Source organism: Mustela putorius, unplaced genomic scaffold, assembly GCF_011764305.1.
Source record: "Mustela putorius furo isolate JIRA1106 unplaced genomic scaffold, ASM1176430v1.1 tig00537227_pilon_pilon_pilon, whole genome shotgun sequence".
NCBI lineage: Eukaryota > Metazoa > Chordata > Mammalia > Carnivora > Mustelidae > Mustela > Mustela putorius.
The window spans coordinates 29,672,790-29,687,405 of NW_025422368.1; the positions used below are offsets into that span (position 1 = coordinate 29,672,790).

General features: G+C 37.9%; 1 protein-coding gene across 13 annotated transcripts in view; it reads right to left on the minus strand.

The window, feature by feature from the left end:
• PLEKHA5 (pleckstrin homology domain containing A5) overlaps nt 1-14,616 on the minus strand; it is a 242,278-nt gene that overhangs the window by 214,404 nt on the left and 13,258 nt on the right. The window contains exon 4 of one of the 13 annotated variants that reach the window (XM_045073136.1): nt 4,570-5,484. The exons of the other annotated variants lie outside the window; for them this stretch is intronic. Within the exon in view, the coding sequence (XP_044929071.1) occupies nt 5,415-5,484 (70 nt within the window). The 3' untranslated portion in view covers nt 4,570-5,414. Of the gene's footprint in view, nt 1-4,569; nt 5,485-14,616 lie in introns of those variants that run through there. 13 annotated transcript variants of the gene reach the window in all.

The following is a 14,616-nucleotide window of genomic DNA, read 5'->3' on the forward strand; positions in this document are numbered from 1 at the left end:
TAATGGATTATATTGTGATTATAACTATACAGTACTGCATAATCTTTGTAAGAAACTGTCACCAATGGTTGGAGAAAAGAAGGAGGTGAAGAGGCAGGAACGAGTCCAGGAACTTTCCAATCCTCTAACAGCCTTTACACCTTTTTTTTTTTTTAAGATTTTATTTATTTATTTGAGAGAGAGTGAGAGAGATCACAGAGGGTGAGGAAGAGGAGGAGAGGGAGAAACAAATTCGCTACTGAACAGGGAGTCCAACCCGGGGCTCCCTGCGATCTCAGAACTCCGAGATCATGACCTGAGCTGAAGGCAGATGCTTAACTGACTGAGCCACCCAGGGGCCCCTACCCCCCCCCCTTTTTTTTTTTGCCTTTATACTTTTTAAACCTCCTGGGCAAACCATTTAAGGTTAGGTAAATTATAGCCACAACTATATGAAATTGTGGGTAAATCTATTTCAAAAATATATTTTAACATTATGGATGCATCATTGTTTCAACTGAAAAAAATAAAGCAATTTTTCTAAGCCTAAACGCCCAGTTTGCTTCTTTTGAAATCCAGATTTTAAGTAAAGGAATAAAGAATAAAATTGAATGCACAGCTGTTTGCTTCTAGGAATACACACAGGCGGAAATAAACAGAGGGAGGCTAATGTCTGTAAGACTGGGCTAACTACTTCATTCCCAGCTGTGTTTTAATTTGTATTACTAAACAGTAACAAACCCTTTTTATGATTGTCATAAGTTGAGAATTTCCATTTGTGCCCAGCAAAAGTTAAAGGCACACTAGAAAATACTCGGACTGTTAGATTCAGTAATTTATTGTCTGGTCTGTGTTCTAAATTGTACAACATCAGTTGAATTATTCAGTTGTTAATTCTAATTTCATGCCATTTAAAATCAGAGAAGCCTGCCCACTTACAAGTGGCTTAAACTATAAGAAAAATGGGCAAGATAAAAACCATACTCGATTTGCTGTGGTAAGATAATCAGGTCAACAATAAAGCAAGTGGGTACGGACTAAGGTCAGTTTATGTTCCTGGGTCCTAACTGCAAATAGTGCTACTCCTTACCCTTCAAACACTATTCCAAACTTCCACTACACCCACGGAAACCAGGGAGGCAGGGCGATGTCTAATTATAGCTACTTTACACTCTAGTTGGGGTTTTTTTCTCTTTAAACAGAAAACTAAAGTCAAAAGAAGTCTAGGACCTATAAGAAAGGGGATAGAGCATGCGAAAATTTACTAAAAAAGAGATTATTTTCAAACCATCAATTTTTAAAGCCATCAGCATAAGAGGACCGACCACCTTTACACAGGACACTGGATGTAAGAAAATACATGAATTTCCAGCCTGATTTTATGCAATTAATTTTTAAAAATTTCATTATAAACTTGATCCTAGGTTACGGCAATAGTTGTATTAGCTGAAATGGGCAGAGTTTGTTTGTTTGTTTGTTTTAAAAAGCTGGTCATAACAGATACCATACTGGTTCTATAAAAGATTAATTAACTCCAATCTTCTATTGCCTATTTTCTGAATTGGTGAATTTTAAATAATCTGATCCTCTATTACTTAAACTGTAGATGACAATTCTACCATAAAGTCAACTACCAAAAGATCTTTTCTGGTGGGACACACACCCACAACTACAACCTACCTCAAGTCTGAATTCCAGCTCTGCCAGTTCTCTCAGGCTTAGGTTCCTCCTTCTAAAGAGGGGAAATGCTTACATAGTGACAAGTACCTAAAACGCTCAACAAGTGGTGAGAGGGTCCATACGGTGTATGCGATAAATGACATAACACATATAAAATACTGAGCAGAGGGGCGCCTGGGTGGCTCAGTGGGTTAAGCCGCTGCCTTCGGCTCAGGTCATGATCTCAGGGTCCTGGGATCGAGTCCCGCATCGGGCTCTCTGCTCAGCGGGGAGCCTGCTTCCCCCTCTCTCTCTCTGCCTGCCTCTCCGACAACTTGTGATTTCTCTCTGCCAAATAAAGAAATAAAATCTTAAAAAAAAAAAAAAAATACTGAGCAGAGCACCTGGATCATAGCTCCGTGTTCCACAAACAGCAGATATCACACAAAACAAGCAGATAAAAACTTATTTAAAATAACAGGTACAATAGGATGCCTGGGAGGCTCAGGGGGGCTAAAGCCTCTGCCTTCTGCTCAGGTCATGATCTCAGGGTTCTGGGATCCCCGCATCTGGCTCTCTGCTCAGCGGGGAGCCTGCTTCCTCCTCCTCTCTCTCTCTCTCTCTCTCTCCCTCTCTCGGCCTGCTGCTCTACCTGCTTGTGAGATCTCTCTGTCAAATAAATAAATAAAATCTTTTTAAAAACAAGCAAATATATAAAATAACAGGTACAGATGCAAGTAGTTTCTTTCTTTCTTTTTTTTTTAATATTTTATTATTTATTTATTTGACAGAGACAGAGAGATCATAAGCAGGCAGAGAGAGAGGGGAGGAAGCAGGTTCCATGCTCAGCAGAGCGCCTGACGTGGGGCTTGATCCCAGGACCCTGGGATCATGACCTGAGCAGAAGGCAGAGGCTTAACCCACTGAGCCACCCAGGTACCCCAAAAGTAGTTTCTAATTCAAATTAATTTTTTCTCAAAATCTAAGAAAAAAAAAATTAAAAAAAAATTAAAACAAACAAACAAACATAAAAAAGCTCTACTATGAGCATGCAAATTGCTACCCCTAGTGTCTAGCATTATATCTAGCAAATAGTAAGTATTAAATATTATTAAATTACTAATGACTATCAAAACCAATTTTGAGGGCGCCTGGGTGGCTCAGTGGGTTAAGCCGCTGCCTTCGGCTCAGGTCATGATCTCAGGGTCCTGGGATCGAGTCCCGCATCGGGCTCTCTGCTCAGCGGGGAGCCTGCTTCTCTCTCTCTCTCTGCCTGCCTCTCTGACTACTTGTGATTTCTCTCTGTCAAATAAATAAAATCTTTAAAAAAAAAAAAAAAACAATTTTGAAGTTCTGAGAATAACTACTTTGTAGACCTTGCCTATGTCATCTTTGTATCCCACTGCCTGACATTATATACCATAAAAAACTCAGTTAATTTCGTCTTTTCTCATTCAATTAAAAAATAAATTTATTTTAAATTTTCAAACTTTTGTTTGTAATTTTCAACTAAGTGCAAGGGGTTTTGCAATGAAAAAATCAGTGCCGGGAAGCTGTACTTTAATAAAAGTCTTGGCATGGTATACATCCATTATATGTCAATAAAGCTAGAAAAAAGAAAAGGACAAATCCTGGAAATAACAAGTAGAATAAGCTGGTCATTACAGTAAGAGACCAACAGCAAGCAGTGTTACCATACCGGATGCCAAAAACATTTACTCTAAATAGAATACTGAATTTTTGTGTGCTTTCTCCCTAAAACTAAAACATAAAAATTCAGTGTCATATATAGTTTTACCACTAAACCTGAGAAACTCTACACAACCAATTTTCCAAAGTAAAAACCAACTTTCTACACTGCTCTACAAAAATTTCCAATTACTCCTCTTCTGTTTCACAGAAGTTGTAATGACTGGCCTGGTTCTATTCTCTAAAGGGAAAAAAAGGCAAGGAAATACAACTATCTAGTCTTTTTTGATTTCTCTGCTAATTAAATATCGCACTCCAAGGGAGGCCCCCTGCAATACTCACTTTGTGAGACAAGAACTGACAGAGGAAACTTCAAAGAGCAAGACTATAAAATGGAAACTACTTTCTAAGACAAATAATTGTCTCAGAAAGTAAACGAAAAGAACATATACAATGATAAAAGTCACCTTCCCCATACACCTGGGTCTACCTGAATAAACTGACGGAAAACGGGACCAGTCACTGAGTGTACACTTTTCAGGAGTGTCCCTGAAGATAAAAAAGATCTTCAATCAGAGATGAATTATTTCCAGAGAGCCAAGCAAGTCGTTTCAGGGGTTATTAGGACATTTGGGTCAGTAAGGTGTTATCATGCTCACTCAGTTCCACAGAGGCCAGAAATCGTCACTATTCCTTCCCATGTGTTTGATTCACTGAAAAGATTATGAGGAAATAATTCTATCTCTCACAGTCTTGTCACCCAAGTGGAGGCCTGTGCAATCTTGAGTGCAGAGTAAAACAAATTCTACATAACGATTAATAATATTATATGCCAAAGATTATGATTCCCATCTTTAAATGGTTATCTTCTTTACTCCATTTGATTCTAAGTAAGTCACATTTAAAGTCCTGATGCAGGTGATTCTAAAGATTATTAAAAAATCTACAGGTCCCCAAACTGTATTGGTCCCCAAAGATGTCTGGCTAAAGACTAACAGAGCAGTACAAACACAGAACATGAAGAAAAATCAAGGTTTAGGGACTTAATAGGAAAGACTTGCTTTCTTCCATTGCCGGCAAGCGCTCTTTTACTAGACAGAGATGCAGGGGTTGGGTGGGGAGGCAGGGAGGTGAAAAGTGAAGAGGGGGAGAGACAGAGAGAGAGACTCTTAAGCAGCTCCACTCCCAGTGCAGAGCCCCACAAGGGGCACCATCTCACGAACCTGAGATCATGGACCTGAGCCAAAATCACGAATCAGACGTTTAACAAACTGAGCCACCCAGGTGCCCCCAAAGCATTTTTATTTAATCTCATGATTAAAACAAGTTTGGGATTGTCTGAATTTTCTTCTTGCCAGGTCAAACAGCTGATATTACAAAAACACACCTCAGAGCTTGTGAAGTCTTCCTAGTATGTGACAATCGGATAAGGACTAAGAGTTCATACGTGCATCTTTAAATAATCTGCTTAAAGACAGGCAACCGAAGGAAACGATCAGTGCCACACTATTCAAACTGCACAACCCTAGTAGAATTCCTTCCTTCTTTTCTGACTCTTCCTTACTGTTTCTCATCCCCTTGCTTCATTTTCCTTCCTATGCCTCAGCCATGTCTCCATGACTCCAGGGGTTTAGCTCAATACTGACACACCAAGAAAAAGGTTTTTCACTTTTATTTGGGATTAACTTAACATCAGGAGATAATGCTGGGGCATCTGAACCCCTCAGGGCAAAGCCAGTGATTTCTCTGTACTCACAAGGTATAGACGTTAATATAGATGGTACTCGGTGTTGGCTGAAGTCTTGATTAAAAAATAACATTTTAAATTGCCAGAAAGCCAATATAATCATCAAACTATTATTAAAAGATTCTAGTTTTTAACAATATGCTTCCATCAATGAATATGAACAACAAAAAAGCAAAAAGCATTTAACCAGTGTATTTAACTATGCCAACTACACAAAAAGAGCAGTCAGTAATCTTCCTTAGAATTACTTCTTCCAGGGGCACCTGGATGGCTCAGTGGGCTAAAGGCCTCTGCCTTCGGCTCAGGTCATGATCTCAGGGTTCTGGGATCGAGCCCTACATCAGGCTCTCTGCTCAGTGGGGAGCCTGCTTTCTCCTCTCTCTCTGCCTGCCGCTCTGCCTAGTTGTGATCTATCAAATTAAAAAAAAAAAAAAAAGTTAAAAAAAAAGTATTACTTCTTCCAAAATTATGAAGACCTTTTGTCAGGCATTCCCTCTAATAACTCCCCTGCCAACAACTTCTTACTGAAATTGTGTTATATATTGAAATTATGTCTAAGTCAACTACTAAGGTGAAATTTAGGATCTACTCCTACCTAATATCTGAGGTCTATACAATGTAAAAAATTATATAGCTTATCTTCTTAAAAAAACAAAAAAAGCAAGAAGAAAATATAAAAGAGGAAGGCACAAGAAATAGAAGTTGACTAAATTTCTAGACGAAAAAAATTTTTCGAACTAGATAAAAATCTACTATATGCTTTATTTAAAAGAGATATGTAGAAGATAGATGGATACACAAAGGTTTTTTTTTTTTTTAATAGTAAAAGAGTAGAAAAAGTTTTATTAGGCAAGTACTAAATAAAAGAAGGCCGGCATGATGTATTAAAATCAGACAAAATAGGCAAGGCCCTGAGTATAAATGGAGGTCAAAGTCCCCCTCTAATCATAAAAAGTTGAATGCATTCAGAGGACACCTTCTGTACTTAATAAAATATATCAATTCCACACTTGTCCACATCTGTTAACATAATTTCACAACTTTTAAAAAATGACAACTTCATAGAGAGAATGAAAAGTCATCTCAAGAGTCAAAAATTATAAAAACACGGGGCGCCTGGGTGGCTCAGTGGGTTAAAGCCAAGGCCTTCAGCTCAGGCCATGATCCCAGAGTCCTGGGATCGAGCCCCACATTGGGCTCTCTGCTTGGCAGCGAGCCTGCTTCCCCCCTCTCTCTTTCTGCCTGCCTCTCTGCCTACTTGTGATCTCTGTCTGTCAAATAAATAAATAAAATCTTGAAAAAAAATTATAAAAACACCAAAAAAAATTATAACAACACCTTCTCAGTTGATTCTGATCTCATGCAATCAGAACATAAAAAAGTGGAGAACCCTCCAATTCACTTTCTGGGGCTAGAATAACCTTGATATCAAAGGCAGACAATGACAGTACAAAAGAAGGATATTACAAGGCAATTTCACTTATTATCACAAATGACAATGTCCTAAACAAAACACCGAAACATCCAACAGAGCAATGTATAAACCAGAAAGAATATCGTAACCAAGTTGGGTTTATTTCAAGAATATAAGGCTGGTTTACCATTAAAAAGTGTATTAATACAGGGGTGTCTGGGTGGCTCAATGGGTTAAAACCCTCTGCCTTCGGCTCAGGTCATGATCCCAAGGTCCTGGGCTCAAGCCCTGCAACAGGCTTTCTGTTCAGCAGGGAATCGGCTTCCGCCTCTCTCTCTGCCTGCCTCTCTGCCTACTTGTGATCTCTGTCTGTCAAATAAAGAAATAAAATCTTTCAAAAAAAATGTATTAATACAATTCACAGTAATTCACTGAGTTAGCAAATTTAAAAAGTCATTTCAATGGATGCAGAAAAAATATTCCATAGAATACAACGTTCACTCAATAATAAATGTTCTTATTAAACAAGGAATAGCAGAAAAATTTCTTAACTGGAAAGGGATACCTTCCAAAAACTTTCATTAAATATTCTGCTTTTTAAAAAGGCTTATTTGAGAGACTGCATACATGTACACAAGTGAGAGAGGGCTATAGGGAGAAAATCTCGAGGAAACTTGATCTCACAATCTTGAGATCATGACCTGAGCTGAAATCATGAGTCAGACACTTGGTGGACGGAGCCACCCAGGCACCCCTAAATATTCTTAACGATGAGGTCAGAAGCACCATTTCTAAGTCAGAGCTGCAGTTGCTTCTATTTATCACTACACTGGAAGTACCAGCCAGCAACAAAAAGAGGTATGAGGGCTAAAACGGAAAAAGACAAAAAGGGCTGGAAAGAGAAAAAATCCCTATCATAACCTGCAGAAGACTGATAAATAATTACATGAAACTTAAGAATTATTCATCAAAAGAGCCCTTAAAGAAAGTGAAGGCAAGTTACAAACTTGGAGAGCAGATCTGTAAAAGATTACCATCTATCACTGATAGACAAACATAACAATTCCAAAAGTCCTGAGAAAAAAGATGCCAAGAAAAGTGGACAATATATAAATAGGCATGTCACAGAGGATGAAATACAAATATACAATGGACCTAATACAAGTTGCTAAATTTTACTAATTTGGCAATTCCAAGGTAAGAGCCACAATAAGAAAATATTTGACAACCACCAGATGGTCAAAGATGTCAACACCAGACAGTATCAAGTGCTGACAAAGATATGAAGCAACAAGAACTCATATACTGCTGGAGGGAACTTGATAGTCCAACCACTTCAGAAAATACATTCAATAAAGTTGAAATGCATGTCCTTTACAATCTCAGGGATATATATTCTAGAGAAACTCTTGCAAATGTACATGAGGAGACATAAAATAATATATAACAGCCATAAAATAGGAAACAAATGTCCACTAATCATAAATGGTTAAACTGCAGTACAATCATATACTGAAATACTACACAGTTATAAAAAAATAAACTGAACCTGTAAAAATCTTCCACTATTGTCATTCCAATTCTGTTGTCTATTAGATAACTTTGTGGTTTAAAGATTATGAAATTTTCTTCTGGTTCACCACACAATTTGAACTCTCCAAGTGACTAGCAGCAAAAAGAAGAGATTAAATACTTACATTTAAAACATCTACTTCTGCTAATACCAATACAAAAAACTTTATGACCAAAAACACAGACAATACTAATTTGAAAATCCTCATCTTCGGATTTTCGTACTTGATAAACAGTATTACATAAATTAAATCACTGTCCTTTAGTATTTGCATACATCATTAATAGTTCACATTTTTAAATAGATTACATTTGTAAAATGTCATTCCCCATTTAAAAAGATACTTGAGATATACCAAAAAACCTACAGTGAAAAGATGAAGCAGTTAAATGAGTATGTCTGTTCAGTATGTAAATTCCTAAGAGTTCAAAATATGTCTACATTTCACAGAGCCAGAGGCCCAAAATTCCTGAGCTGACCATCACCCTTGGTCAAATGAATCGTAGCCTCTATCCACTAGTCCCAGGGTCAGTTTTGTCCAAGGGTCTACTGACATTAAATCCATCAAGCCCCCTGACGCCCAGGTTCATATCATCCCCGTTCCCTTCTCAACCCATCCCCTGACCAGCATTAGCCCTACAAAGCTTTGTTCTTTCTGTCCCTTACCTGGCCTACACGCCACATGTTTTGTAAACTAAACTACCTACAGTGATACAAAGATAAATACAAAAATAAATAAAAATTAACTACTTATGGAAGTGGTGCTCCCTACTTAGAGAATATTCCTATGGCCTCAAACTTCTCTCAAAACATTACTCCAATATCCTGGCTGTTAAGGACTTTCCCCTGAGGACAGGAGCTGTATAATACACAATCTCCAACAGCAGCTGTTTATTGCTACCCCTCAAGGTCCTTCAACCCGCTAAGCCATTCATTCACCCCCTATCGGTCCCATACCGTGGCACATTTGAAATAACTACTTCAGTGATCCCATTGCATCAACACAAACCTCTAACCTCCCGACATACTTGCCCTCTGTGGATTCTCTGGTATTGAGAGAATTTCTATTCCAACCAATCAGATTCTTATTCCACCTCTTTCTTTCCCCACCTCAAGTCCAGTGGTATATTTCAACAAATTTTTGATATCCTACACTCTCCTGCTCATTTGCTTCTCTTTGCATTCATGAAAAAAACGTGCTGTGGCTCCAAATGTTCATTTTCTCTGAGCTCCCACTGCCCATGAGCCTCCTTCAAGATTGCATAAATATTTAATGAGTGTCTACAATGTACCAGAGACTGAGCATGTAACACTCTTATCACAAAATTTTTATTAAAACTGTTCAACAAATATTTACTGAGCATCTCCTGAGAAGACGAATGCACTACTCTAAGGTCTGAGAATTCAGTAGTGAACAGGTCAGAGGAGGTCCCTGCTCTTAAAGCCTACATCCCAGCAGAGGGATGACAAACCACCAAAAAAGTAAATGAAATGGAGCCAGTGCTATGTACCATGAGGAAAATAAAACATGGCAATAGGACATCAAGTGTCTTGTCAATGGGTTTTAGGTCTGGACAGGATAGGGGAGGTCTTCCATTTCTCAGAAACACACTGAAACCTATTTATCTTCTCGACCCCCAGCTCCCACAACAGAAGCACTAGGACCCATTTTGAACCTTGAACAGACAGCCCCAATGAGACTACCAAACCAACTAAACATATCATCAAAAGAAAAAAAAATTAACTACAGGAGTTAGGAACTAACAGACAATAAAGAAGAGAATCTCACACGCATTCATTTAATTTTCTATATACTTATAGGAGTACATGATCAGCTGTGTGGCCATAATCAAGTGTAATCCCATATTTAAATCTGAGAAACCATAAACTTCAGCTGGGTTCAATAATTTTTTTTTTGGCACATGCTATATGAATTACAAAAATGCTCCAATTCTCCACCTCCCATCACCCCCCTCACTCCCATCCCATATCCACAACCCTTGTAATATGATTTCCAATTCTTCCCTCAAAAGATGGGAATCCAGGGGCACATGTAGCTCCGTTCATTAAGCATCCTACTCAGATCACGCGCTCAGGATCTAGGAACTGAGCCCCATGTCAGGCTCTGCACTCAGTGAGGAGTCTGCTTCAGATTCTCTCTCTCCCTCTCCCTGCTGCTCTCTCTCTCAAAAATATAAATAAAATCTTAAAATATATATATATATATGGGAGTCTATTACTCCACTCCTTGAATCTGAGCTTAACTTTGTGACTTTCTTTGGCCAAAAGAAAGCAGTGGAAGTGACACTGTCCCAATTCTGAGCCCAGGCCTCAGGAAACCTGGCATACTCTGCTCGCTCACCTGGAACTTGCCTTTACCACAAAGGCAAGCCTGGGCAAGCCTACTGGAGGATGTGAGAGCAACAAAAGATAGCCCAGTCATTCCCACCACCCTAGACCAGTCAAAATCAGCAAAATTTCCTACCTGACCCACAGCTAAGAGTAAATCCAACAGCAGCAAGATGAATTGCTCAGCCAACAGAGGAATATGTGCAAAAATAATATAATATACAGTTATTGTCTTAAGCCACTAAATTTTTAGATAGCTGTTATACAGCAATAACTGATACATAAGAATAATTAAGCATAACTATTCAACTGAGATAATCTATTACATCTCTTTTCAGGTTTTTGAGGAACTGAAGCCAAAAATTGTGCAATATTCTAATTTCAGGGTTTTCTACAATGAGCTTTAAAAGTAGACTAGGCAGGAACTGTTATATACAAAAAGGATTTAGAACCCCATCAAAGGATTTTACTTCTCCTACCAATATTTCTCCTTATTTTCAACTTAGAGTTTCTTTTGCAGCCCCACTGAGAAAGGAATAGCAGATGAACTGATAATCATTCATATTAGAACAGCAAGGCTGATCTGACACTGTAAAACTCGGGATTATTAGGTAAATGTTCAAAATGACCTGGGAGTCCTCTGTGAAAGAAAGAAGTAAGTAGTTGATTTCCTTGTCCTTTTATCATTCTTTTCTGAAATACAGAAACTTCTCAGTGTGAATAGTTTCTGAGAAACTTACCTATTCTTCCAAGTTCAGTAAGGATTTCATTTCTTGTCTGCCTACTGTCTCTTATCTCCTCCAAAATTTTAAGTACTAAGTTTTTGAAAATAGATATAATAAGTACACATTCTACCTGCTCCCCCTCCCCCCAATTCATCTGGGTAAGCATAAAAGGTTTAGTGACTTGAACTGGACCAGGCCTGTCCTGCTTTCTACCCTGTGGGGTTGTTCTGAGAATCAAGCAAGAGGGAGGGAGAGGAAAGAGTTCAGAAAGAATGTGACCTTGCTTGGCTCCCCGCCCACAGTTCTTAGTCCCAGCCTACTCCAGCCACTCCTGGCCATGGGCTTGGCCTGTGCCAGCCAACAGTGCGTGCCTGAGAGCGCCTGTTTTCCAGTACCTTTGCAGAGCCTGAGTATTAATACATTTTAAATATTTCAAACCTAACATTTACACAGGTGTGATGCCAATTTTTTTTTTTAAAGATTTTATTTATTTATCTGTCATAGAAAAAGAAACCAGAGTGAGCACAGGCAGACAGAGTGGCAGGCAGAGGGAGAAGCAGACTCCCTGCCAATCAAGGAGCCCGATGCGGGACTCGATCCCAGGACGGTGGGATCATGACCTGAGCCGAGGGCAGCCGCTTAACCAACTGAGCCACCCAGGCATCCCTGATCCCAATTTTTTATTTCCTTTTTATTAATGACAAGGATTTTAGTTCTTTTACTTCTACATCCTTCATCCGTGCTTTTCTACAGATAATTTATTCTACAGCTAAAATCATTTTTTGAAAAAAATTCATTAAAAATATTTTTAAAAAACAGCAACATCTATATTCAAAATTGCCTTTTCAGTCACTCCTGCGCATACTATATTATATACTGTCTTTACCATTCTGTCCTTTTAATTCATTTCTGCTTGCCTATGTGAGAGTTCCTAATGTTACAGTGTCTTAAATTCTTCATTACCGAGAATATATTCAAGCTAGGTCCTGCTTTTTTTATCTGTAGCCCTGGACAATAGCTACTTACTCTTTAAAGAAAGTCTTCCTTTGTGCCACCAGGCACTTCACAAATAAACTGATTTCTAATTCCTAAATCACAGAGCTTTCCTAAGTAGAACACAACATTTTAATAAACCAAATATGGATATTTTAAATGTACACTATACCATCCCTAACACTTTTTATTACACATATTAGGAAATGTTGGTGAAGTTCCTACCTTCAAGGGGTTTAAAATCTACCCAGGATGAACACTTAAAATGATGTTTCTGAACCACTATTAGTAGATCATGCATCTTAAGTTGCTTCCCAGCATAAATAACACTGAAACGTATTCTCTATTTACCCAATGTTATGAACTTACACAAATATCCATGTGAATTAAAATTTAAAAAATAAACATCCATGTATTTCGCACCTATCCCAAGTTTTACAGCTTTTCAAAGTTTACATAAATTACCTAATAACATCATAGGCCTATGTAACAGGTAAGGTAAGAAGGAACTGGTACAAAACAGGATTAAGAAATTTTCTCAAATATGGCTAAGAGAAGTAATAGAGCCAAGGTCTGGTCCATGCTACTTTCTACTTCTATAGAGTATTAACTGCCCATAGATCTACAAGTTATATCCACAGTGGTCACAGAAAGCAGCACATTCCTCTTGGCAAATCTAACTGGTTGATAAAGGGCCTAACTCTCATTGTGCTCTGAACTTGTGGTTTTCTAGGTGGATACACATGAGACGTCCACTGGGTTTTGGGAAACAATATTTAGCACCCCTATGTACATTAACTTTCAAATCATAAGAAAAATAAGCTGAACTGACAGCAATACGTATATAATTTATAAATATACAATGGGGTGTACAATCAAAAACTTTTTACCTGTAGAGTACACGACCAAAATATTTTGGAGATCTCTACTAAGCTAACTGGCTCAGACATCAAAAATATAAATAAATATATGACAGAACAGAAAAAAAAGAAAAAATACACAGAAGAGGCAATTTACAAAAGACATTCAAACTGTCAACAAATCAAGGAAAAGATGCCAAGCATAGCCAAAACCAAGAACATACAAATTCAAGCAAGATACCATTTTGTCCATTAGATTAGCCGAAACCTTAAGTCTGGTAATACCAAATCCTGGCACGAATAAGAGACAGAATAATCCCATACACTGCCTGGTGTGAGGAGAAATGATAAAAACTTTTTGGAGGAGCGTTGGACTAACTGTAAACCACGAGTAGTAAAACCATTCATTTGGATGTGACTATCAGATGGCCCCAGTAGATGGCCCAACTCCCAATTCCCAAAGGCATTCAGGAATGGGACGTACTCGTGCTTGGGGCTTTCTAATGCATTATGCAGTCAGTTTGGCACAAAGTGTCCACATTTTATCACTTTCTTATTTTTTGTATGACTCCATGGACTTAGTGAAAAACAGTGGTTTTTCATTAATTTTGAAGCATGCATTTTAATAATTTCAATATTCAGACCCTATTTATGATGTACAGCAGGATTTTACAGTATTTATCAAAAGCTAAAATACACACATAGCCTAATCCGGCTATTTCCCACTTAACAAACATTTTCTAAAAATAACTGCAAATAACCACAAAGTTTAAATATGAGTATGTTCACTACACACTTGTAGAAATTGAGAAAAAAAAATTAAAAACCTAAGTGTCCAACAATAGGGGTATGGCCAAATAATCAAAGTATATTTTGTAGCTACTGAAAGAACAGTGCTGAATTAATACCTACTAATATGAAAAGACCCAAGATATTTATTAAGTAGAAAGTACGTATAGTATAATCTCATTTTTAAGTACAATCTCAATTTTGCCTATATATCACACGTGAATACAAAGAAAAGGAAGTACACTACAGGGTGGGAGGGAGAAGTATAAATGGAGACTCTGCACACCATATCAGAGGAATAACAGTTTCCTTTAAGTCTCCCTTAGAATGCAGAGTGCTATAGTGCTTACTTGGAAATACTGCCCCTGATAATTAGTCCGAAGAGGTCAAGTTGACAACTCAGACAAGCACTTACAATCTCCCCCCACACAAACCCACATGCAAACACATATAGGTGAGGCATCTGTATCTACCTATCATTATCTTATACTATACCAACTGTATTAATTGTCAATATGAAACAAGGATGAACAAAAGCTTAAGACTCAATTTACTCAAGCACTTAAATGTTTTTAAACGATTCAGCCTCACACACAAGCTTGTGAATTGCTTTAATTTTTTAGATTTATAGCTTTATGATATAAATTCACAGACATTAAAAGATGGTAAATACAACCAGTATACCCACCTCCTCAGCTAAGCCCTTACAAATATCACTAGCTTAGTGTAATAGGCTTTCCTACTGATCCAGGAGTTCCAAAACAGTGCTTCAAAGTGCCATTGCTCATCACTTAAAAGCTACAATCCTAATTGTACTTCCATCTCTGGTAATCTATTAC